Below are 23,808 nucleotides of genomic sequence, written 5' to 3'. Positions count from 1 at the left end.
TCGTGTTCCTTGGTCATGGAGCTCTATTGTAGGGAAGGGTTATGGTGCACGTGCAATGGTTTGGGAGCTTGTATTTAACTTTCACAGGTCTGGTGTCACTCCTCTTTGGTTCTGGAGGTATGTGCAGATTCACTGTTGCTTGGCTGCACCAGATGGGGTGGGTTTTGGCTTGGGATCTGCTGTTTGCCTCAACCTGTGTGTGCTGTGCAGATTAAGCTAGCAGGATGCTGGCGATCCCGCAATCCGTGATTCACTATTTCTGCTGTTTTTGCATTGTCTCTTCTTCCACCTGTTGCTCAGTCCTATTCAGCTTTGTCTTTGATGATTAGTGTTCCTACATTGTCATATATATCCGATTCACTTGTTTTTCCAGGTCTTTGTTGTGAGCGGGATGAAACGATGCGTCTGACTTTCCCACCATCTTGGCCCTGCCTCTCCCTCATTCTTTAAGAAAGGAGGCTGGCTAGGAGGGCTAGTCCCTGTAAAGGGAGAGGAGAGAGCCTGCCTCTGCTCAAACCAGCCAGTGGTGTCAGCTGCTTCTTTCTAAGAACTGTGCTGTGTGATTCTCTCTCTCTTTGAAGCTGCACTTCAGAGGAAAATCGTCTCCTGATTTTCTGACTTATCTCTCCTCCCAGTTCCCCAAAAGCTGAAGCTTTGTCTGGGGTTAAGTGCTTCTGATTTGTGTTGTACCATCTTCCATAAATAAAGACAGGGATATTAGCTCTCTATTCTCTCTGTTTGCTCCGTGAAGGGATGAGTGATGCCAACAATTGGGCCTGAGGGCTTAGGCTCCTGCACTAACCCCACAGGCCTCAGCCTCTATTCAAGTGTGCTTGTATCACTACGATGAAGCAGCTGTTTTTCCCTTTAGAAGGCAGTTTTTATTTTTTTTCTTTTCCAGAAAGAGGTTTGGGAGAACCTAGAGAAGGTTCTTTTTGTTATACTCTCTTGGCAGTCTGGCTGCCTGCACGAATACATAAAAAGCTTTGTCAGGTTCAGATTGCAGCAGGAAGATACTTTTGCAATATTAATCAAGTATTTCCTTCTGTTATTTGACCCTTTCCTCACCAGTATTCATACCTCTCCTCCCCATCAATTTGTTTGGCATTTGGGTCTACTGCCCCAAGGAAAGAGCGTGGACCTCCAGGCCCCAAGAAGAACAGAAATAGATTAGATTTAGGACAAAACTGAGTTAATGCCTCTAAGACCAAAAAAGGATCCTCAGACTAGGGAAGAAGAGGGAAAACTAGGAGAGTTTTGATGTGGATTCCTTCCTTCTTCCAGCTCAGAGGTGAAAAGTGAGTAATTCACAGAATTACCAGATAGCTTTGAGGGATCCATGAAGCAGCAGAGACTTGTAGAGAGAGAGACCTCTTGGCTCCTGCAGGGGTATTAGTAAGGCCTGGATAAAACCTCTTAGATGGTGCTATTGTGAGTCTCTCCCAATGGTCCATACTCTCTGGAATGCTGGCTCTATGAATCAGAATCAACTCGGTAGCAAGGGGTTTTTGGTTTTTAGGTTCTTCAGAAGCTCCTCTATCCCACCCCACCTGGGGAACTTCATCTGCATGGTATCCTGTTGCAGTATGCACTCTTTGGCTGACTTCCTGCCCACTCTTTGGTCTTTTCTGCCCCTGGAGGTGTCTAACTCAGTCTTTTATGCTAGGGTTCCTTGTCTCAGCAGATGGTCCTCTTAATGGGAAGCTCAGCTTTTTTTCATGGTGTCCATTTCACCCATGGAAATATTATACCTCTTGCCACACCAAATACTACTCTGCCTGCCAATGAGAACTGCTCCAGCCAGCCTCTTACCTTTAGAATTCTCCAGGCAGGAAGCAAGCATTCATGTCTATGTTTTGGTCTGCTTTTCAAATCACTCTTTGACTAAGCTCTACTCCAGAGCACTGAGGTGGGCTCATGTATGTGAGACAAAGTCTCACCATCCTTGCTTCTAAGGAGCATTCTGGCTGTACTTCTTCCAAGACAGATTTGTTCTTCTGGCAGCCCATGGTATATTCAATATTCTTCCCCAACACTGTAATTCAAATGCATCAATTGTTCTTCGGTCTTCCTTATTCACTGTCCAGCTTTCACATGCATATCAGGCTTGGATCAGGCACACCTTAGTCCTTAAAGCAATATCTTTGCTTTTTAACACTTCAAAGCATTCTTTTCCAGCAGATTTGCCCAGTGCAAAGCGTTCTTTGATTTCTTGGCTGCTGCTTCCACGGGTGTTGATTATGTATCCAAGTAAAATGAAATCCTTGACAACTTCAATCTTTTCTCCATTTGTCATGATGTTCTTATCGGTCCAGTTGTGAGGATTTTTGTTTTTTTTTTATGTTGAGATGTAATCCTTACTGACAGCTGTAGTCTTTGATCTTCGTCACTAAGTGCTTCAAGTCCTCTTCACTTTCAGCAAGCAAGGTTGTGTCATCTGCATATCGCAGGTTGTTAATGAATCTTCCTCCAGTCCTGATGCTTCATTCTTCTTCATACAGTACAGCTTATCAGATTATTTGCTCAGCATACAGATCCAATAAGTATGGTGAAAGTATACAACCCTGACATACCTCTTCCTGATGTTAAACAACAGAGTATCCTGTTGTCCTGTTCAAAGGACTGCCTCTCGGTTCCTCATGAGCACATTTAGGTATTCTGGAATTACCATTCTTTGTAATTTTATCCATAATTTATTATGATCCACACAGTCAAATGCCTTTGCAGAGTCAATAAAACACAGATAAGCACCTTTCTGATATTCTGTGCTTTCAGTCAAGATCCATCTGACGTCAATAATGACATCCCTTGTTTCACATTGTCTTCTGAATCTGGCTTGAGTTTCTGGCAGTTCCCTGTTAATGTCCTGTTGCAACCACTTTTGAATGATCTCCAGCAAAATTTTACTTGTGTGTGATATCAATGATATTGTTTGATAATTTTTGCATTCTATTGGATCACCTTTCTTTGGAATGGGCACAAATATGGATGTCTTCCAGTCGGTTGGCTAAGTAGCTCTCTTCCAAATTTCTTGGTATAGATGAGTGTGCACTTTCAGCGCTGCATCTGTTTGTTAACATCCCAATGGGTATTCTGTCAATTCTTGGAGCCTTGTTTTTCGCCAGTGCCTTCAGTGCAGCTCAGACTTCTTTCCTCAGTGCCCTCGGTTCTTGATCATATGCTACCTACTGAAATAGTTGAACGTTGACCGATTCTTTTTGGTACAGTGATTCTGTGTATCCCTTCCATCTTCTTTTGATGCTTCCTGCATTGTTTAATATTTTCCCCGAAGAATCTTTCACTATTGCAACTAGAGGATTGAATTTTTTCTTCAGTTCTTTCAGCTTGAGAAATGCCAAGGGAATTGCTTTTGGGTTTCCAACTCCAGGTCTTTGCACATTCCATTAGAATACTTTACTTTGTCTTCTTGAGCAGCCCTTTGAAATTTTCTGTTCAGCTCTCTTACTTCATTTCTTCCTTTCGCTTTAGCTATTCTACATTCAAGAGCAAGCTTCAGAGTCTCTTCTGACATCCATTTTGGTCTTTTCTTTCTTTCCTGTCTTTTTAATGACCTCTTGCTTTCTTCATGTATGATGTCCTTGATGTCATTCCACAACTTTTCTAGTCTTCGGTCATTAGTGTTCAACACGTCAAATCTATTCTTGAGATAGTCTCTAAATTCCAGTGGGATATACTCAAGGTTGTACTTTGGCTCTTGTGGACTTGTTCTGATTTTCTTCAGCTTCAACCTGAACTTACATAGGAACAATTGATGGTCTGTTCTGCAGTTGGTCCCTGGCCTTGTTCTAACTGAATATATTGAGCTTTTCCATTGTCTCTTTCTACAGATGTAGTTGATTTGATTCCTGTGTATTCCATCTGGCAAGGTGCACATGTATAGTTGCTGTTCACGTTGTTGAAAAAAGGTATTTGCAATGAAGAAGTTGTTGGTCTTGCAAAATTCTCTCATGTGATCTCCAGCGTTGTTTCTATCACTAAGGCCATATTTTCTAAGCACTGTCCCCTCTTCCTTGTTTCCAGCTTTTGCATTCCAATCACCAATAATTATCAATGCATCCTGATTGCATGCTGGTGAAAATCTTCAACTTTCTCATCTTTGGCCTTAGTGGTTGGTGTGTAAATTTGAATAATAATCATATTAACCGGTCATCCTCGTAGGCATATGGATATTTTCCTGTCACTGACAGCATTTTGCTTCAGGATAGATCTTGAAACATTCTTTTTGACAATGAATGCAATGCCATTCTTCTTCAAGTTGTCATTCTTGGCATAGTAGACCATATGATAGTCAGATTCAAAATGGCCAATACCAGTCCATTTCAGCTCACTAACACCTAGAATGTTGATGTTTATGAGTTCTATTTCATTTTTGATGGTTTCCAATTTTCCTAGATTCATACTTTGTACATTCCTATTATTAATGGATGTTTGCAGCTGTTTCTTCTGATTTTGAGTCATGCCACATCAGCACATGAAGGTTCCGATAGCTTGACTCCATCCATGTCATTAAGGCAGACTCTACTTTGAGGAGGCAGCTCTTTACCAGCTGTATTTTGAGTGCCTTCCAACCTGAGGGGCTCATCTTCTGACACTATATCAGATAATGTTCTGCTGCTATTATAAGATTTCCACTGGCTAATTTATTTTTCAGAAGTAAACCACCAGGTCCTTCTTCCTAGTCTGTCTTAGTCTGGAAGCTCAGCTGAAACCTGTCCACCATGGGTGACCCTGCTGGTATCTGAAATACCTATGACATAGCTTCCAACATCACAGCAACACACAAGCCACCACAGTATGACAAACTGACAGGTGCATGGGGGTTTGTGGATTAATAATTATCAGTAATTATAATTTATGAAAATAAACCAAAACCAAACCCATTGTTGTGGAATTGATTTCGACTCATAGCCACTCCATAAAACAGAGTAGAACTGCCCCATAGGGTTTCTAAGGAGCAGCTGGTGGATTTGAACTGCAGATCATTTGGTTAGAGCTGAGCTCTCAACCACTGTGCCACCAGGGCTCCATTAATGATAACAACTACCATTTATTGAATGTTCATAAGGTGCCAAGAGCTTTATATAGTAATGTATTAACTGCTTACAACACTCCTGTGACGTAGGGAGTTTCATCCTCATCTCAGAGAGAAAACCTGAGACCCATAGGTCACATAGCCTTTGGCAGAGTAGGAATTTGAATCCAAATCTGTCTGACTCCAAAAATCAACCCGTATATATAGACGAGGGGTACAGATACTGTCTAGTGCAATTCTCCCCCTACTTACAAGCTACAGAATAGGGATCAGGGTGTAATTATTGTGAGGGGTTGAAATATCCTTAGGTTCAGCAAACACTGTCCGTGGATTGAACAGTATTTCCCCTATATATCAATTCAATTCAGTTCACCAAATAACGTGTTCTCTATTTGTATCAGGTATTTGCTGTTCCAGGTGCTGGGGATACATCAGTGAACAAAAAAACAAAACAAAAAAAAAAAAAACAAAAAAAACCCTAAAATACCTATCCCCATGGAAATACGAAACTGTTAAAATCATACTGAGATACTTTTTTCTGGTCATCATGCATCGTACTGATTAAATGAAACTAAAAATGTGACTACAAATCACACACCTCAGTGTAAATTTTAATGACAACCTAAGTAAATCGGAATTTTAATTTTATTGATGATAATGATGATGACATCTCAAGAACACTGTGGAAAGCAGGGAGTGGGATTATTTTCTTGTTTACCCTTTGACTCTGTGACTGTCTGATGTCCCTTTTTTTAAACCACTTATGGAAGGAGTGAACAGTTTGTCCATTCAGAGAGCAAAGTCACATTTGATCTAGAACTTCACACCTCCAGGATCCCTAGGGAGGAGGCACTCATACACTTAAAGTTAGTTAGAGGCTGTGTGATAGTTTGTTTAAGCAAAAGATTTATATTCCAAGAAATTAAGTGTCAGTAAGGTAGATTATGGAAACCCTGGTGATGTAGTGGTTAAGTGCTATGGCTGCTAACCAAGAGGTCGGCAGTTCGAATCCGCCAGGCGCTCCTTGGAAACTCTATGGTGCAGTTCTACTCTGTCCTATAGGGTCGCTATGAATCGGAATCGACTCCACGACAGTGGGTGGTTTTAAGGTAGATTTTGTAAATTCTGGGGCAGGGCTAAGAGCTACGGCTGCTAACCAAAAGGCTGGCAGTTTGAATCTACCAGGTGTTCCTTGGAAATCCTATGGGGCAGTCCTACTCTGTCCTATGGGGTCGCTATGTGTTGGAATCGACTGGACGGCAAGGGGGTTGGTTTTGGTTTAAGGTAGCTTTTAGAGCCCTGGTGGTGCGGTGTTTAAGAGCTTGGCTGCTAACCAAAACGGCCGCAGTTCGAATCCACCAGCTGCTCCTTGGAAACCCTCTGGGGTAGTTCAACTCTGTCCTATAGAGTTGCTATGAGTCGGAATCAACTAGATGGCAACGGATTTGGCTTTTTAAGGTAGCTTTTAAAAGAAGCCCTGGTGACGCAGTGGCTAAAGCACTCGGCTGCTACAGCGGCTCAAACTTACCAGTTGCTCCTCTGGAGAAAGACAGCTTCCATAAACATTTACAGCCTCGGTAACCCTATGGGGACAGTTCTATAAGGTATGAGTCCAAATCCAATCAACTCCATGGCAATGGGTTTGGGGCAAGGTAGCTTTTGGTTTTTCCAGTCTCCTTCTGCCCCTCACTGGAAGTTCAGATTCACCATTACCATCCCTAATCCCTCTGAGTCCTCACTGCTGCCCACAAGGGTAGGTGGGGAAGAGTATTTTACTTTCCAAAGGCCAGAGTAGGAGAGAGAAGATACAGGAAGATGGGTCTAGGGATACAGAAAGTTCTGGCACTGCTCTTCGCACCTCACTTCAGTTTCTTCACTCCTATTTTTTCCGCATGCCCTCACCTTCTCCATCTGCCTATCTTCCTTCTCCCCTTCCCGCATGTGCCAATTTAAATTACACCCCAGTCGCCGCCAGCAAACTACATTTCCCACAATGCTATGCGCCAACCAATCTCGCGTGGGGTTTTCCTTTAGCTGCCGGTATAATTAATGTCCAAACAAACTCACATTTTCAGGGAAGAACCAAGCCATTGTCCACTTTTATGTTAAGACTCTTTTCTCATGTCCACCTTTAATCCCTAATGCTCCGTGAAGAGTCCTCTCCGTATGACCATTCCTTCAGGCGACTGCCCTAGCCACCCTCCTTCCCCCGGTGCCTCGGCCCCTGCCAGGTCCCCGGGGGCCTGGGAGTGTCATTGGTGGATGACCGCAGCCTTAGGTGCTGCCGCCGCGACCATGGCCTCTGGTAGCTGCGGCTTTGCCGCCTCCCGTCTCCTGACGCGCTATTTTCTCGGTGAGCCTCTCCGGGACTTTCTCTTCTTGTGCTCCGCGAGTTTCTGGGCCCTCCGAGCCTAAAGTCCTGGCCCAGGTCACGGCATGACCCAGCGGGGCGGTATGTGGAAGGGGGCCCGGAACCGCAGAACCTCGGGGGCTCGAGACCCTGGTCGGGGCTTTCCGGAGTGGAAGCAGCTTTGGTGTATATGTGTGTGGCGGCGGGAGCATAGCTAGACGCGGAGCTTAGGCTGCTGGTGGATGGAGGCTGGGGGTGGTGGTAGCTGAGCCAGGACCTGGGTCGGGGAGCCCAGCAGACCTGATGAGTTGCAGGGTAGGGGGCTGGAGTCTAGACTGGCCCCACTTGGGAGTGGGGAGTGAGGTGATGCAGGTTCAAGTTAGCTCGGAGCTTGAATTTCTGTACTGAGAGAGAGGAGAAGAATTCCTCAGTAGGAAATTTGGGAGTGAGGCTGTCCCATGTACAGAAGGGTAGTAGACTTAGAATTGTCTTTCGTACGGATTGTAGGGGCAGAGGAAGGATGGGTTTTACACCCAGAGTTACCAGAGCCCAGAAGATTCCCAGAAGCTTAGGGTTGGTTGGGGCTTTAACCAACTTAATTGTAGCCTCTCCGCCGTGAGAACCCCTCCAGTTCCTGAAAACTTAATCCCCAAGGCTGCTAGTCTTACAGCAGTGCTGATATTGAAAATTATTGCTGTGTTCAAAGTCTTTGTGTTTGTAGGTAGGCTGTAGTTGAAAGAGACTTTGGAATCGGTCACATTGTGTTTGAGTGTGAGTATTAAACTTAGGCACTTAATTTATTTCTCAACTTTTGTTTCAGATCCCATGGAATGGGAAGGATAGTACCATATTTTAATTAATTGGAGACACCAACACTTGGCATTTGTACCATTATTTTGTCTGCCACTAACATTGGAAAATAGTTGCTAATTAAAGTTGAGACACACTGTTGGTTGTTGTTCTGATTTAAGACATGTTAAAAAGTGAAAAACCGTGCATCTTAGCAATGATGCAGTATGGGATGATCAGGGTTTACTATTCAGAATAAGCAGTTTATGTAAAGCACCTGGTAGGTAATAGATACTCAACCGAAGTTAATTTTCTTCTCGCCTCCTGTCTTTCACTTTGCTCCTAATTCTAGTGCTTGTACTGAATATTGGATGAGACTTAATTCCTTCCTTGAGAGGATTACATTCTAAAAGTGTACAATGATGAGTGTGTGCTCAACATTGTTGTTAAGTGCTGTCCAGTCGGTTCTGACTCATAGTGACCCCATGTACAACAGAATGAAACGCTGTCCGATCCTGCGCCATCCTCACAATTGTTGCTATGTTTGAGCCCATTGTTGCAGCTACTGTGTCAGCCCATCTCATTGAGAGTCTTCCTCTTTTTCAATGATCCTCTGCCAAGGATGATGTCCTTCTCCAGGAACTGGTCCTCCAGATAACATGTCCAAAGTATGTGAGACAAAGTCTTGCCATCCTCGCTTCTAAGGAACATTCTGGCTGTACTTCTTCCAAGACAGATTTGTTTGTTCTTCTGGCAGTCCATGGTATAAAACCGAAAAAAACCAAACCTAGTGCTTCGAGTCAATTCCGACTCATAGTCCATGGTATATTTGGTATCATTTGCCAACACTATAATTCAAATACATCAATTCTTCGTTCTTCCTTGTTCATTGTCCAGCTTTTACATGTGTCTGAGGTGGTTGAGAATACCATGGCTTGGGTCAGGTGCCCCCAAAGTGACATCTTTGCTTTTGAACACTTTAAAGAGCTCTTTTTTAGCACATTTGCCCAATACAACATGTCCTTTGATTTCTTGACTGCTGCTTCTATGGGTGTTGATTGTGGATCCAAGTAAAATGAAATCCTTGATAACTTCAGTATTTTCTCCATTTATCATGATGTTGCTTTTTGGTCCAGTTGTGAGGATTTTTGTTTTCTTTGTGTTGAGGTGTAGTCCATACTGAAGGCTGTAGTCCTTGACCTCCACCAGTAAGTGCTTCAAGTCCTCACTTTCAGCAAGCAAGGTTGTGTCATCTGCATAACACAGGTTGTTAATGGGTATTTCTCCAGTCCTGATGTCCCGTTTCTTCATATAGTCCAGCTTCTCTGATTATTTGCTGAGCATACAGATTGAATAAGTATGGTGAAAGAATACAACCCTGAAGCACATCTTTCTTGATTTTGAACCACAAGTATCTGCTTGTTCTCTTTGAACAATTGCCTCTTAGCCTGTGTATAGGATCTTGGCTGAAAGCAGAGAATACCGGAAAGGTGTTTACCTGTATTTTATTGACTATGCGAAGGCATTCGGCTGTGTGGGTCATAACAAATTATGGATCACATCGTGTGCTCAGTAGTTACACTTAATTACCAGTACCCTTGAGGACAGAAGGGAACCCTGCTGGTGCAGTGGTTAAGAGCTTGGCTGGTAACCCAAAGGTTGGCAGTTTCTCCAGGGCATCCTTCGCAGCAGGAGAAAGATGTGGCAGTGCGCTTCTGTAAAGATTACAGCCTTGGAAACCCTATGGGGCAGTTTTACTCTGTCCTGTAGGGTCGCTATGAATTGGAATAGACTCAATGGCAATCGATTTTTTTTTTTTGAGGACAGAGGGCTGTCTGGATAACTTTGGCAAATGAGAAAGAGTTGGCTTTAATTTCTGGAGTTTTTTTGTTTTTTTTTTAGTTGTATAACTTCAAGGACAATTGAGGGTTTCTTAAGTAGGAGAAAAAAAAAAAAAGATTAATTATACCCAATAAGGTTAAGAGCTCAGCTGCTAACCAAAAGGTCGGAAGTGCGAATCCACGTTGGAAACTGTATGGGGCATTTCTACTCTGTCCTGTAGGGTCACTATGAGTCGGAATCGACTTGATGGCAACGGATGTGTTTTTTTTTTTTTTAAATAATCACTCTGGTCAGCAGTGTTTAAGCAGCAGGAATGAGGTGTACTGGGTACTGGCCTAAGCCACTTTAATTTGAATAGGGTGTGGATTAGGGTGTAGGAGAGAGTCAGATGGGAAACCCTGGTGGCGGCGTAGTGGTTAAGTACAATGGCTGCTAACCAAAAGGTCAGCAGTTCAAATCCACCAGGCGCTCTTTTGGAAACTCCGTGACCCTATAGTGTCCTGTAAGGTCGCCATGAGTCGGAATTGACTCGACAGCAACGGGTTTTAGAAGGCCAGATACGCAGCACAGCCACTGTGGTGGGAAAGCCCAGGAAGGCGATGCCGGCCTGTTTTTCTCTCCGAGAGTCTTGTGAGGATGAGGTTCTGAAAGATGCCAGCATTACACAGGTCCCCTGTCTTAGGAGGAGGAGAGTCTAGAGAAGAAAATGTGTCTCAAAGATCAGGTTCTTTCATCTGCCTTCAGCAATACCTAACAATTCTCTTCCCACAGAAATGGAAGTTCTTTCTTCCTAGTCTTCCGGGAGCAGGAAGGCTTAAGAGATCATCTTGTTTAGCTTTCTGTTGCCCGAGTGGTCTTTAATTATCCAAGTCATGAGATTAACTTGTTATTAAGCATCTGAGAGGTTTGAGATGTAAACCAAGGCTTCTCCTGTATTAAAGGGGTTTCAGCCTACCGTGTTTCTTGTATGAAAACCTGCAAATCCCCCAATTTTTCTCTTTCCCATGCCACATTTCTAAGCCCATTTCTACACCTACTTGAAAAACGGCAGCCACAACAACATCACTTAGCAGACTTTTTTAGGCAGTCATAAATTACTTAGATTCTGAAGTTAGTAATGGAACCCTTCATACTGGGGAATTTTGTCCCCTTTGTTTTTTTAAGTTCCGGTTAATGGCACATTGTGTGCTGAAGGTCAGGAGTGTTGCAATATTGATTTGAGTTAGAAAGCAAAAAACATACAGAAAAATAGATTGTAGATTCCTTCCAGAGTCCTGTTGGGGTACAGCCCTGAATGTTTAGAAATTCCTGAGCCAAAGAAGCAGTTTTATAGCTGATGAAAAAAAGGGGAAGAATCCGGCTGAAGTGGGGAGAGAAAATGAAAAAATGAGAAAGATCATTCCATGAGAAAGTTTAAGGATTTCATAAGTACCTTTGAAGGTGAGGTAGTGGAAGTTTTTCAAGAAATGTAAAGCAATGCAAGATCATTTAAGCCAGGAGTTCCTGTAGGTTGAGTCTTTTAAAATAAATAGAGAACAAGACCCAGTATTTTTGAACCTCAGAATTATGGTATTTTAATGCCAGAAATTGAGACTTAAAGTCCAGCTGGTCCCACACCTTTCTTTGGTGAATGAAGAAATAAACCCGGAAAGGTTATGCTTCGTAGCTAATATCGGAAGCTAATATAGAATCCAGGTCTCTTGGCTGTCTTCTGTGTCCTTTCCACTAATACTTCCTCCTATGCAGTACTTTGCACCTCCTTTTTTGAAGCTGGGACTTTTTGGCAGCCTCAGTGGTTTGTTGAGAATGTGACTACCCTGCTCAAAGGTACCATCTACCTTTGCCGTGTATTTGCCAGGTTGTGTTGGCCTGTTTTCAGCATCAAGGAAACATTTATAAGTGTAGTTTGGAAAAGGGCACACTCAACAGTGGTGCTTCTCATAATAGCATCTGTTGCTATTGCATCAAAGAAACAAATCTTCATTTCAGAAATACACGTGTTCCTGAACTGAGTGTACCAATGTAGCCATGAGAAAGTGATTTGATTTTCTCAACGCAGAGTTCTACCAGAGACACGTAATTAGGGATTTTTTAAAAAATAATTTGTCTAAGTATAGACGAATGATTTCATTTCACCAAAGAACAAGCATTTCGTTGCTTTAGATTCACATTTTTTTACATTTCTAAAATTGAGAAGTATATTTATGATCAATTTGCCAAATTGTTTTTTCTTTCTTGTACTTAACGTAATGGTACCTCTTAAAATCAATTATATCTTAGATATGGTGAAATAATGGTACTTACAGCCAACTAAGTTTCATTTGTAAGTCAATATTAAGTGAATATTTTATTTCATATTTGAATGCTTATTTGGGGATAGGGGACTGCCAGGCTACTCTGCTGTGTTGTAAGGACCTTACCAGTGGGACTGTAACAGCCTGTATATTGCAGATGATTAATAAGCATACATTTGTTAAATGACTGATATATGCATGAGTAAATGAGCAACAGGGAGGCAGTTTGAGAGGCGAGCTGGACAAGGAGTATTTTCATGAACAAAGTCTCAGGCTGTTAGCAACACGGTACTTGGTCACACAGGGCTGTGGTTTGAGTCCCATTTGGGCAGGTGTTCTTTGCCGTAGATTGCACTGTTAATGCCATTAGCCATTTTATAAATGATGCCACTCTGTGTGGGGAAGAAGACTCAGTATGTGGATGATGGACACAAATCTATCACCCCTGTTGGAAGCACATCTTAGGCTACTCAGCCCCTTTCCTTCCTAGCCTCTATTACAGTTTGTACTTTTGTGTTTCTTTGTACTTCTGGGACTGTTTTGTGTTTCTTCATTTAATGTCTCTCTCCCTTACAGGGCAGGAAGCTTTAGGTGGATAGGGCGTGAGTTATCCTGTTCACTCCTGAATCCGTAGCACCCAGCAGATAACCTGGCACAATGAACATCTCAAAGCAGTTCGGTCTGCTCATTCTGCATCAGTAATAACTATGATTATAAAATAGCTCATAGTGATAAAACACTTGCTGTATCCTAGGTACTGTTCTAAGTGCTGTATGTATTATAATATTAACTAAGTTAATTTTTATATCTTTGTATGAGTTAGATACTGTTATTATAATTCCCCATTTTACAGCCAGGCTGTAGTTTTAAAAATGTTTCTTATGTTAAAAACTTACAACTGTATGTGTGTATACTACACATTATATGTACACTCTGATGAGTGTATTTATACCTAAACATATAGGCTGTACATGAAACATAGATAAAACATTTCTGATTGGACTTTCATGATTTTAAAGTAGGAACTGTATGTTTTTTGTTTTTTGGAAATGACTTACCTTTGTGCGCATTTCGAGTTGTGAGCCCAGTTTAGGAGTGTACCAGGCACTGTGCTACCCAATTTACAGGACCATCTCACATCAGCGTCTCAGCCTCCTCAGGGTACCTGTTATTCCATTTACGGACGGCGAGACAAGCTAAGGGAGGACAAGACCCACCCCAGGTCACATGGCCTGTGAGCAGCAGAGAAGAAACTCGAGCCCAGACCTCTCTGGTTCCTGGGGCTAGGCTCCCAACTGGAGTCCCTGGGTGACACGGACAGTTAAGTGCTCGACTACTAGCCGACAGGTTGGTGATTTGAACCCACCCGGCGGTGTCTGGGAAGAAAAGCTGGACGAACTGCTTCTGAAAGGTCACAGTCTTGAAAACCATATGGAGCAGGTCTGCTCTGCACACGTGGGGTCACCATGAGTTGGCAGCTAACAACAGCATGTGTCAGCTGCTCTGGGATGCAGTCTCAGGGTTAACCTGGCAGATTTGTAAGAACCTGAAGAGAAGGTGACTCCACCACGTCCCCTCGAGGTTGCCCAGGGTGTGACAGTCACAGACTTTACCATCAGGCAATTCTTCTGGATGGCCAGCCTCAGGCCTTCCTGCTGCCCTAGTATTTAATTTTAATTTAATGCTTATTTTATTAGGAGTAGTTAAGTTGGACATCTCATCATCTGCTGATTTACCATTTGTCATCCGTTGTGTTTCTTGTTTCTGACCTGTCCGTTTTTCTGTTGGGTTTTTGGTCTTCTTGTTGGCTCTTCATGTTGTTCAGGTTAATTCCTTGACTGTTACACATTTTGAAAACCCTCTTCAGGTTTGTCACTGCATTTAAATTTTCCCATGGTGTGTTTTGCTGTAAACTCTATTCTTTTGTCATTGAGTGAAATAGTCAATTTGTGTTATTACTTCTGGATTTCATTTATATATTAAAAAAAAAAATAGGTCAGCATGGAATTTGTGCTGTATTCCTGGAGCTTTGGTGACCACATAGTATTAGGGCCGGCAGTCCACATACGGATTTTAAGGAAACTTATGATCTTTGCGTATACAAACAGAGAGGTAGATTTTTTTTTTTTCTCTTTGCTGACCATTTGCAGCTTGAGATTAACAACCTTCAATTCACAACAAAAAGAGATGGAACTTGCAGTATTTAGCATGATGTGTGTGTTTCTTGTGTAGACTCAATCTCTTTTTCTGAAATTTAGTCAAATTAATGATAGTTCCTGTGCTTCTCCTCTGTGTAAGGCATTGCACCTAATACCATGGGAGACACCAAGATGAACAGGACACAGTCTTTACACTCAAGGAATTTACAGTAGTTCTTGGAAGGTGGTGTTGAGTAAACTTTCAGTTCATATTGACCCCATGTGACAGAGTAGAACTGCCCGGTGAGGTTTGCTTGGCTGGAATCTTTCCAGAAGTGGATTGCCAGGTCTTTCTCCTATGGGGCTGCTGGGTGGATTCAAAGCACCAGCCTTTCAGTTAGCAGCTGAGCACTTAACCATTGCTCCACTAGGGCTCTAAAAGTATTTCAATGATACTTTAAATAAATTTAACCTAAAATAATTTTACTTAGAAATAATGTGATAGGGTAACAGATATGTGCACCTCTTTACATACGTTGTGATAGACCACATAAAAATGTTTTCAGGTTCCATTCTTTTTTTTTTTTTAAAGATTAGTAACTTTAAAAAGTTTATTGTGGATGGTAGGTATGAAATTGAGGATAAGTACTTTGATTTTCCTCCCACATTTATGTTTCATCTTGCAAAACTTCCTAAAAGTTTCCAATCTTTGAAAACTTTTTTTATTTTTCAGGGGTTTATTTTGATTTGAATAATTTTTTAAAATTGTGCTTTAGGTAAAGATTTATAGAGCAAATTAGTTTCTCATTAAACAATTAAAATACATATCGTTTTATGACATGGGTTGCCAGCCCTGCACCATGTCAGCGCTCTCCGCTTCTTGGCCTTGGGTTCCCCATTTCCGTTTGTCCAGCTTTCCTGTCTCTTCCTGCCTCCTTATCCTTGCCCCTGGGCTGATGTGCCCATTTAGTCTCATGTACATGGTTGAGCTGTGTGTATCATTGTTTGTCTTATGAGCCTGTTTAATCTTTGGCTGAAGGGTGGGGTTCCATTTTTCTTAATTTCAGTTTCTCTACAGTCCCCCCAACCCCATTATATCTACAAGTCATGAATGCCATGTGAAGATTTAGGGAATCTTCACTGTACAGTTTTTTATATAAATGGAATTTATATAGGTTAATGTAAGTGGAATTAAATGCTTAGGAAGTTGAGTGCAGTGAAGCTCTAATTGAAACATGAGAGATGTTTCAGGTTTGGCCACCAGCGTACACTCTGTGTTCTAAATTTAACCACAGGAAATAGCTTACTATAGTTGTTTGGTGGCCGTGTCATAGAGTTCAGGTGTGTGTTTAAACTCAAAGGATGGGCTGTTGTGATTGAGCCTCTTTAAGCAGTTGACAGACGATTGAAGGTTTGCACCGCGAACCACTTTGGATTCTACAGCAGAAGCAGTGTAGGCTGTTTTCTTGTTACTTAAGGCATCTCAGTGATAATGTGGGAGGAGAAGAAATGAGGTAAGGAAATGCAAGGAGCCAGTCTGGCCTGATGCAACGTTTACACGTAGCCCTTTGCATTCTTTACCACCCACTTTACAGAGAGCCACGGGAGGATGAGGGAGAGGAGCAGCGGAGGTGCAGGGCTGGGAACGGGGAAGACTGCTTTCAGCCTGTGAGACTCTGGGCCTTAGATTGTATAAAGTGGGGAAGAATGGGAGAATGACATATGTTGTTTAAAATTTGGTGAGTTTTACTTGGAATTTAAGCATATTTTCATTATTTCCTTCTAAATGCAAACAGCAAAAAGACAGTACAGTGAAACCTGTGAGAGCTGCAACTTGATGTGACTGCCTTGTTTTTAGGGGTTTCACAAGTTTTCCGCCTTTGACAGGCTGCAATTTTAGCCGTTTTCCTGTCGCTGTCTATTAAGAATCCTATCTCATAAACACCCAGAAAGTGTTGGTTTTTTGTTTTTGTTTTTGATATTTGGTTTAGTGTCAAACAGGTTCCTTGTTAGAGCACAGTGGGGTCAGGAATTTCATTTCCATATCTTAGAATTCATATTTGGAGGGCTACTCAAAGGTGACGATAATCTGTTCTAGCTTACCTGAAGCAAGGTCTGTAGGAGTCCGGGCCTGATGAATGGACATGGAGATCACATGTACATGTGTGTGCACACGTGCCTACACATATGCATGATAGGCCTGCAGGATCTGCTTCATTAGAAGCTGTGGGATGGCAGGGGCATTACAGAGACTGAGCAATCCCAAAGGGCTTGGAGACTGCCTAGGAGGTGAGCTGCTGTTCATCACACATTTGATCCAGTTTTTATGAGCCCCAGAGATCTGGCGTTGTGAAGTCTTGAGCTCCCTAGGGTTAATCCAGGAAGTCTGGAGTTATTAGGAGAAGGTAGTGATATTAATTGGTCTGGTATTGAGGCCATGCTGCTACCAACATAGGCCCCTCTCTCAGGGCCACTTCTGCCCTGGTGGAAGGAAGAGTCAACTGTCTGATGTCCCGTTTCTGAAGTTAGTATTACAGTACTTGTGGAGGACCAAACTGTACCTATGAAAAGCAAGTATGGGCTCTGGGTACCCTGATCTTGTCATCTGATTGTGTAATGTAATCTTCTTCCTTCTGGTCTGAAAACTGATCAAACCAAAACCAAACTGGTTCCAACTCAGTGACCCTATAGGACAGAGTAGAACTGCCCCGTAGGGCTTCCAGAGAGTGGCTGGTGGATTCGAACTGCCAACCTTTTGGTTAGCAGCCAAGTTCTTAACCACTACACCACCAGGCCCTTCCCCCCACCTCACCCCCCCCCCAAAAAAAACAAAAAACTGATAGATGGACCAGTTTTTGAGAAATCCAGGAGTGGGAGGGGCTGACAGAACAGGTTCTGCCACATAGTCAGGAATAGCAAAGGGAGTACAGCATGTATCTCTTCCACAGGTATTGGGAGAGCCAGGAGCCAAGGGCAGTAATGGGCCCTGAGTGATAGTATTGGCTAGGTTGGGCTCTGCTGCACTGCTCAGTGGAGGCAGTTGCTCAGGTCACAAATTCCTGTTATCTTGTCCAGTGGTCTAGGATCAGGTGCTTAGTTAAGCCCACTGTGCCAGGACTTGACCCACAAAATTTTCTCATGGCCCCTTGTTCAGCATAATCTAGTCCAAGAATGTAGCTGTCAGTTACTCAACAGTTGTTAAGAGTACCCAGAGCAGCCCTTTCCTGGGTACTTAGGCTGAAATCTGGGCTTAATTCTTCCCTAAGGGTGCAGAGAATTCCAAAATTCAAAGTTGTTAAAAGCCGAGGTTGGTACACGAGGCAAGGCAATTTAAGAGGTGCTCAAAGGGCCAGAAGCAGGTATTGATGCATCCTCAGTATGGAACTTGAAGTGTGGAGATACAGAGGGCACGAGACAGTGATTCAAGGCAGAAAGCACAGGGTGGCCCCTGGACAAATATGTGATAATACATTCTTCTCTGGGACTAGCTTTCATGGGTTGCCGCAGTGGCAGGTGGACAGCCTGGCTGCTTTGAAAGGGTCACAGAGATGCCAGGTGGCTGGCTCTCCTGGGAGTCTAGAAGGTAGCCAGAAATCCCCACAATTTGAAATCATCTGTTCTCTTCCTGGAAACCCTAGTGGCATAACGGTTCAGTGCTATGGCAGCTAACCAAAAGTTCCGTGGTTTGAATCCACCAGGCATTCCCTGGAACCCCTATGGGGGAGTTCTGCTCTGTCCTGTAGGCCTGCTATGGGTCGGAATTGACTTGAGGGCAACGGGTTTTCGTTCTCTCTCTACTGATTTTTGAAAAATGGGGAGCTGGCTGGAATAACTGCTTAGATTTCTCAATTTTCACGAGGAAACTACTTTTGGTAAAAAAAATAACTTACTTTTTGTGTATCCCTCTTATCTTTTTTTAAAAGTTTTCTCTATTTCTTAATAGAGAAAAATCAGTTAAATGATATTATATTTTAGGCATTTTTTATTCTAGGACTTAACATTTAATATAATTAAACCCATTGCCGTTGAGTCCATTCTGACTCATAGTGACCCTATAAGCCAGAGTAGAACTGCCCCATAGGGTTTCCAAGGTTGTAATTTTTAAGGAGGAACCCTGGTGGCACAGTGGTTAACTGCTTGGCCTCTAACCAAAGGTCGATGGTTCAAACCCACCAGTGCCTCTGTGGAAGTAAGATGTGGCAATCTTCTTCCATAAGGATTATCACTTCTGTTGAGTTGATTCCAACTCATAGCAACCCCACAGGGTTTCCAAGGCTGTAAGTCTTTATGGAAGCATACCGCCATATCTCTCTCACATGGAGTCGCTGGTGGTTCCTTTTGGTTAGCAGTCAGTCACTTTAACCACTGTGCCACCAGGGCCTTCTGTAAAGATCATAGCCTTGGAAACCCTATGGGGCAGTTCTACTCTGTCCTATAGAATTGCTATGAGTCGGAATCCATTCGATGGCAATGGGTTAGTACTCTTGACAAAGTTTGCTCCTTAGTGTTATTATTTGTAGGTGCTGGCCTAAAAAGGCTGGGGAGCACATGTGGCAGTTTAGTAAACGTTAGTGGGGGCGACGGTAGTGTGAGGGATCGTAGGTAGTTTGCCGTCCCTGCATTTAATTTGAGCCGTTAGAGTTTTTCTTTCTGAGGAATGAAAATGATAAACTTCAACTTTTCTTTCTCAATTCAGAAAAAGCTATAAGAATTCAAGATTGTGGTTCTTGGTGAAGTGGTAATCCTGGAAAGTAGAAAAATGTCTTTTTTGTTTATTTTTAAAAAAAAAAAAATTTTTTTTTTTTATTCCTATGGTCAGTATGTCTCACTTAAAAAGTGACATTTCACTTTGCAACATAACTCTTGTATTAGAGGATTATTTTTTTCTCATCAAGTTCAAGTCATGGTCCAAAAGCTTGGAAAAGGTATAATGTATCATATTTCTTTACTCCTCAGTGCAGCAGAATGGAATTCGACATAGTTCCTATGTGTCTTCCCGGAAACATCTCTATATCGATAAAGATACAAAAGTTATTTGCCAGGGATTCACTGGCAAGCAGGTATGTGTATCTAGTTTTTTTTTTTTTAGTATAAACAAGAGATAATAAAAAATTAACTGTTTTATATTTTTTAATATTCCAGAAGTAATAATACATGATTGTTGCAGAAAAATGGGGTAGGTTAGCAGTGAGGTTGTGTCTTAAACCCAAGGTGTCAGTTTCTTTCTTCTTAAAGGAGCTATGACAAGATAAAAGCAGTTAATGGCTTTTCTGTAATTAAAAGAATTGTCATGTCAATTCTGCAGTATTTTGGTGATGTAGAGCAGGGGCTGGCAGCCTTTTTCTGTAAAGGACCAGGTAGTGTCTCAGGCTTAGCGGGCCATACAGTCTCTGTTGCAGCTACTGAACAGCATTGCAGTAGCAGAAGCAGCCATAAGAAAATATGTAAGTTAACGGGCATGGCTGTGTTCCAAAAAAACCTAATTTATAACCTGAATTTACAAAAATTGGTGGTCGGCCAAATCCCACAGGCCAGTTTGCCAGCCCCTGATCTGGAGGATGGTATCTAAACAAACAAATTCCTATTAGTTTGTTTGTAAAGCTCTTAGAACCTGCTTTAAAATTACATAGTTTTTGTTTTGCTTTTCAATGAATTTGGTTAGAAGGTTTTTTCATGTAAAATACCCTTTTGCTTTTTTACTTAAATAACTGGGCAGAAAAAAAATCTCAGTTACAGTAGGCTTTTCTTCTTCTGCTCCTCTACTTCTTTAAAAAAAGAGAAATCTACCACCAACAAAGAGGAAACGTCGCCAAACCCAACATTTTGTTCATAGGTAAAATTGGCTTAGTTATTTTGATAGCCAGGCGTTTTGTTAGTATCACATCCACTGTATACATCCTGATGACAGTAGGTGCTCACCTAAGATTTGAAGTGCGTTCTGTCACCCACCTTCTAAATGAAATTGTGTCCATCCCCCTTTTTGGTTATATATTAATTTCGTTAGCACAGACTTAAATCTTCAATTAACTCAAATTCCCTGTGTAAGTTTATTATGTATGATTTTCTTTTTCTTCTTGCTAAACTTTATATGATCCCATGACATTTTAACCTCTAAACTTTTCGAAAGAACCATTCATTGTCCATGTTATAAGCACTATTAGACTGTCTCTTCTTCTTAAATTAGGTGTTGGCTTGCCTAAATATTTAAATACAGGATTGGTTTCAGCTACCTGCAATTACATTTTTTCTCATTTACTTTCCTTTTTTAGTTCCAAGTTTATTTATTTATTTTTATAATTTAGTTTTTGTCATTGTTGAGAATATACACTGCAGAAAACCTATACCAATTCAACAATTTCTACATGTATAATTCAGTGACATTCATTGCATTCTTCAAGTTATACAACCATCTGAATTGTTCTTTCCCCATTAACTCACTGGTCCCTAAGTTTCCAATCTAGTCTTTTGGGTTGCTGTTGTCAATTTGATCCCATATAGATAGCTCTTAAAAAAAAGCACAATGCTCCAGGAATGAAGAAACCAAGGTCACACGATAACTAAGAGCCCAAGAGACAGAAAGGGCCACATGAACTAGAGACTTACATCATCCTGAGACCAGAAGAACTAGATGGTGCCCGGCTACAACCGATGACTGCCCTGGCAGGGAGCACAACAGAGAATCCCTGAGGGAGCAGGAGATCAGTGGGATGCAGACCCCAAATTCTCATAAAAAGACCATACTTAATGGTCTGACTGAGACTAGAGGAATCCCGGCGGTCATGGTCCCCAAACCTTCTGTTGGCCCAGGACAGGAACCATTCCCGAAGACAACTCAGCAGACATTAAAGAAACTGGACAGTGGGTAGGAGAGAGATGCTGATGAAGAGTGAGCTAATGATATCAGGTGAACACTTGAGACTGTGTTGGCATCTCCTGTCTGGAGGGGGGATGGGAGGATAGAGAGAGTTGGAAGCTGGCAAAATTGTCACGAAAGGAGAGACTGAAAGGGCTGACTCATTAGGGGGAGAGCAAGTGGGAGTATGGAGTAAGGTGTATATAAACTTATATGTGACAGTCTGACTTGATTTGTAAACGTTCACTTGAAGCTCAATAAAAATTAATAAAAAAAAAAAACACAATGCTCTAGGTAGACTTACTTCTTGTTTGGTTTTAAGAAGACTTCAGGGAATATTTAAGGTTTAAAGATTATCTCAAGGCAGTAGTTTTGGGGGTTCATCCAGCCTCCATAGCTCTAGAAAGTCTGGATTCTATGAGAACTTGAAAATCTTTTTTTTTTTTTTTTAAGTAATTGAGAGTCTGAACTGTCTTATATTTGTTGATTCAGATTTTGTTACTCTGGGGGTAATGATGAGATCTGAAATTTAGGGCTTATCACCACAGGGAATCTGCATTCCGTCTTGTTCTTTTTTCCAGTGCATACATTGTTCCGCATTTGGATGAGGAATGCTTGTATTTCAGAGGGGATTCCAGCAATGCAGGCGTCCAATGGGTGCCATCTAATTTTTCGTACCAGCTTTTATGAGTTGCTAAAACTATTCCTGTTCTTAATTGTGGACTGGCTGGTGAGAATGGGAAAACTAAGGAAAATAAGCTTATTCTGAATGGAAATGTTATCCCTGTTTATCACTACATGAGGACCAAAAGTACTGGTCCATTTGAATTTACCTAGCAGTGTAGTCTAAGGCAGTGCTTCTCAAATTCTAATGAAAGACCAGTTTGGGTTTCGTTTGTTTTTAATTTTCAACCCAGTGTGGATCAATACTTTTTTAAAGTACCGTATAAGTGATAGCAATATTATACTGCTATAAAAGTTTGCACACACCCTCCTTTTTATTAGTTTTTTTCTTTTCTTGCTTTAATTATTTATTCTTTCCTTTTTTTGTCATTTTAGTTTTCTTTTTTCCCTTATTGCAGACCACACTGCATAGCACTGCTCTAAGGGAGAGAGCACTGACCTTCGGTTCTTTCCAGAACTCTGCAGCTGATTTTAGACAAGTTAGTTAACATTCTTGGGGCCAAGTTTCCTATTTTGGAAGAGAAGGAAGTTGAATCAGAGAATTTCTTAAGTCCCTCTTAAGGCTCCAATTTTTATGCCTTTAGTAGAACTTGAGTAGTTGGGGCAGCACTTCAGGTCCCTGTGGAATGACTGCAAAGATCCATTAATTTTTTTCCAACATCTATTTGAAATGTTGGTTTAGGTGCCATACTGCAGTGAACTAAGCAGACAAAAATCACTGCCCTCATAGGATTTCCACTTTTTGTGTAGGAGGGGAGAAAAACATATCGACAAATCAATGAATAAATTATGTGGTATGTTAGAAGGTACAAATGTTGTCGAAAAAAAAAATCAGGGAAAAGAGGAGTGTGTGCCTGACCTCACGTTGAGATCTGATAGGAATAGCATTCCAGGTAAAGGGGACAGCAAAGCCGTGAGGCGGGAGTGTGTCTGCTGTGTGTGGAATCTGCAAGGCAACCGTGGTAGCTGGAGTGGAATGAGCAATGGGAGAATAGTAAGCGAGGCCAGGCAGGTAAGGGGTTCTTAGGTGGGGAGGCAGGTTGTGTATTGACTTATAGGCCATTGTATGGAGCTGGGCTTTTACTGTGAATGAAATAGAAAACCTTCAGAGGGTTTGAGCATAGATGTGACATGATCTTCCTTAGGTGTTTTACAGGATCACCCTGGAGGCTGTATTGAGAGTAGATCGGAAAAGAACAGTATCAAGAGATATTGGTGACATAGACCAAGGTGGTAGTGGTGGTAGGGGTATTAAGTTGTTAGATTCAGGATATGTTTTGAAAGTAAAATAAGATTTACTAATGGATCTGATGCTGGATATAAGAGACAGAGAAGAATCGAGGAAGAGCTTAGTATTTTTGGTGAACATCTGCTGTAGGTGGACTGTGGAGGGGAGTGATCAGGAACTCAGTGTGGGCGTGTTAAGTTGGAGGTGCTGACTAGTTCTCCAAGTGGAGATACCAGGTAGGCAGTAGACAACCTGAGTATGGAGTGCAAGGCAAGCGTCTGGACCAGATATCTGGTGTGTGTGTGTATGAGTATGTATGTGTGTGGGAGTGGTCATGGTACAGATGGTATTTATTGCCATGATATGGGATGAGATCACCCAGGGCACAAATTTAAGGAGAGGGGGAATGATGAACTATTACAAATGCTGAGAGAAAGGTCAAGTAAGATGAGGACCAGGAACTGACCATTGGATTTGGCAGCATGGAGGTCACTGGTGACATTGGTAAGAGCAGTTTCAGTGGAGAGGTGAGAGAAATGACACCATGAGTGTATGGATGATATAGCAGAAAACATGG

General features: G+C 42.0%; 1 protein-coding gene across 1 annotated transcript in view; it reads left to right on the top strand.

Annotated features, from left to right (window-relative positions):
* Positions 1-7,204: 7,204 nt before the first annotated feature.
* Positions 7,205-23,808, top strand: part of SUCLG1 (succinate-CoA ligase GDP/ADP-forming subunit alpha) — a 43,570-nt gene continuing 26,966 nt past the window's right edge. The window contains exons 1-2 of the mRNA XM_003420415.4: positions 7,205-7,406; positions 19,423-19,526. Of these exons, the coding sequence (XP_003420463.3) occupies positions 7,220-7,406; positions 19,423-19,526 (291 nt within the window). The 5' untranslated portion in view covers positions 7,205-7,219. The remainder of the gene's footprint in view (positions 7,407-19,422; positions 19,527-23,808) is intronic.

Source organism: Loxodonta africana, chromosome 15 (genome assembly GCF_030014295.1).
Source record: "Loxodonta africana isolate mLoxAfr1 chromosome 15, mLoxAfr1.hap2, whole genome shotgun sequence".
In the NCBI taxonomy this organism is placed as follows: Eukaryota; Metazoa; Chordata; class Mammalia; order Proboscidea; family Elephantidae; genus Loxodonta; species Loxodonta africana.
Note: the sequence above shows the minus strand (reverse complement) of the source record. Positions and strands in the feature narration are given on the sequence as shown.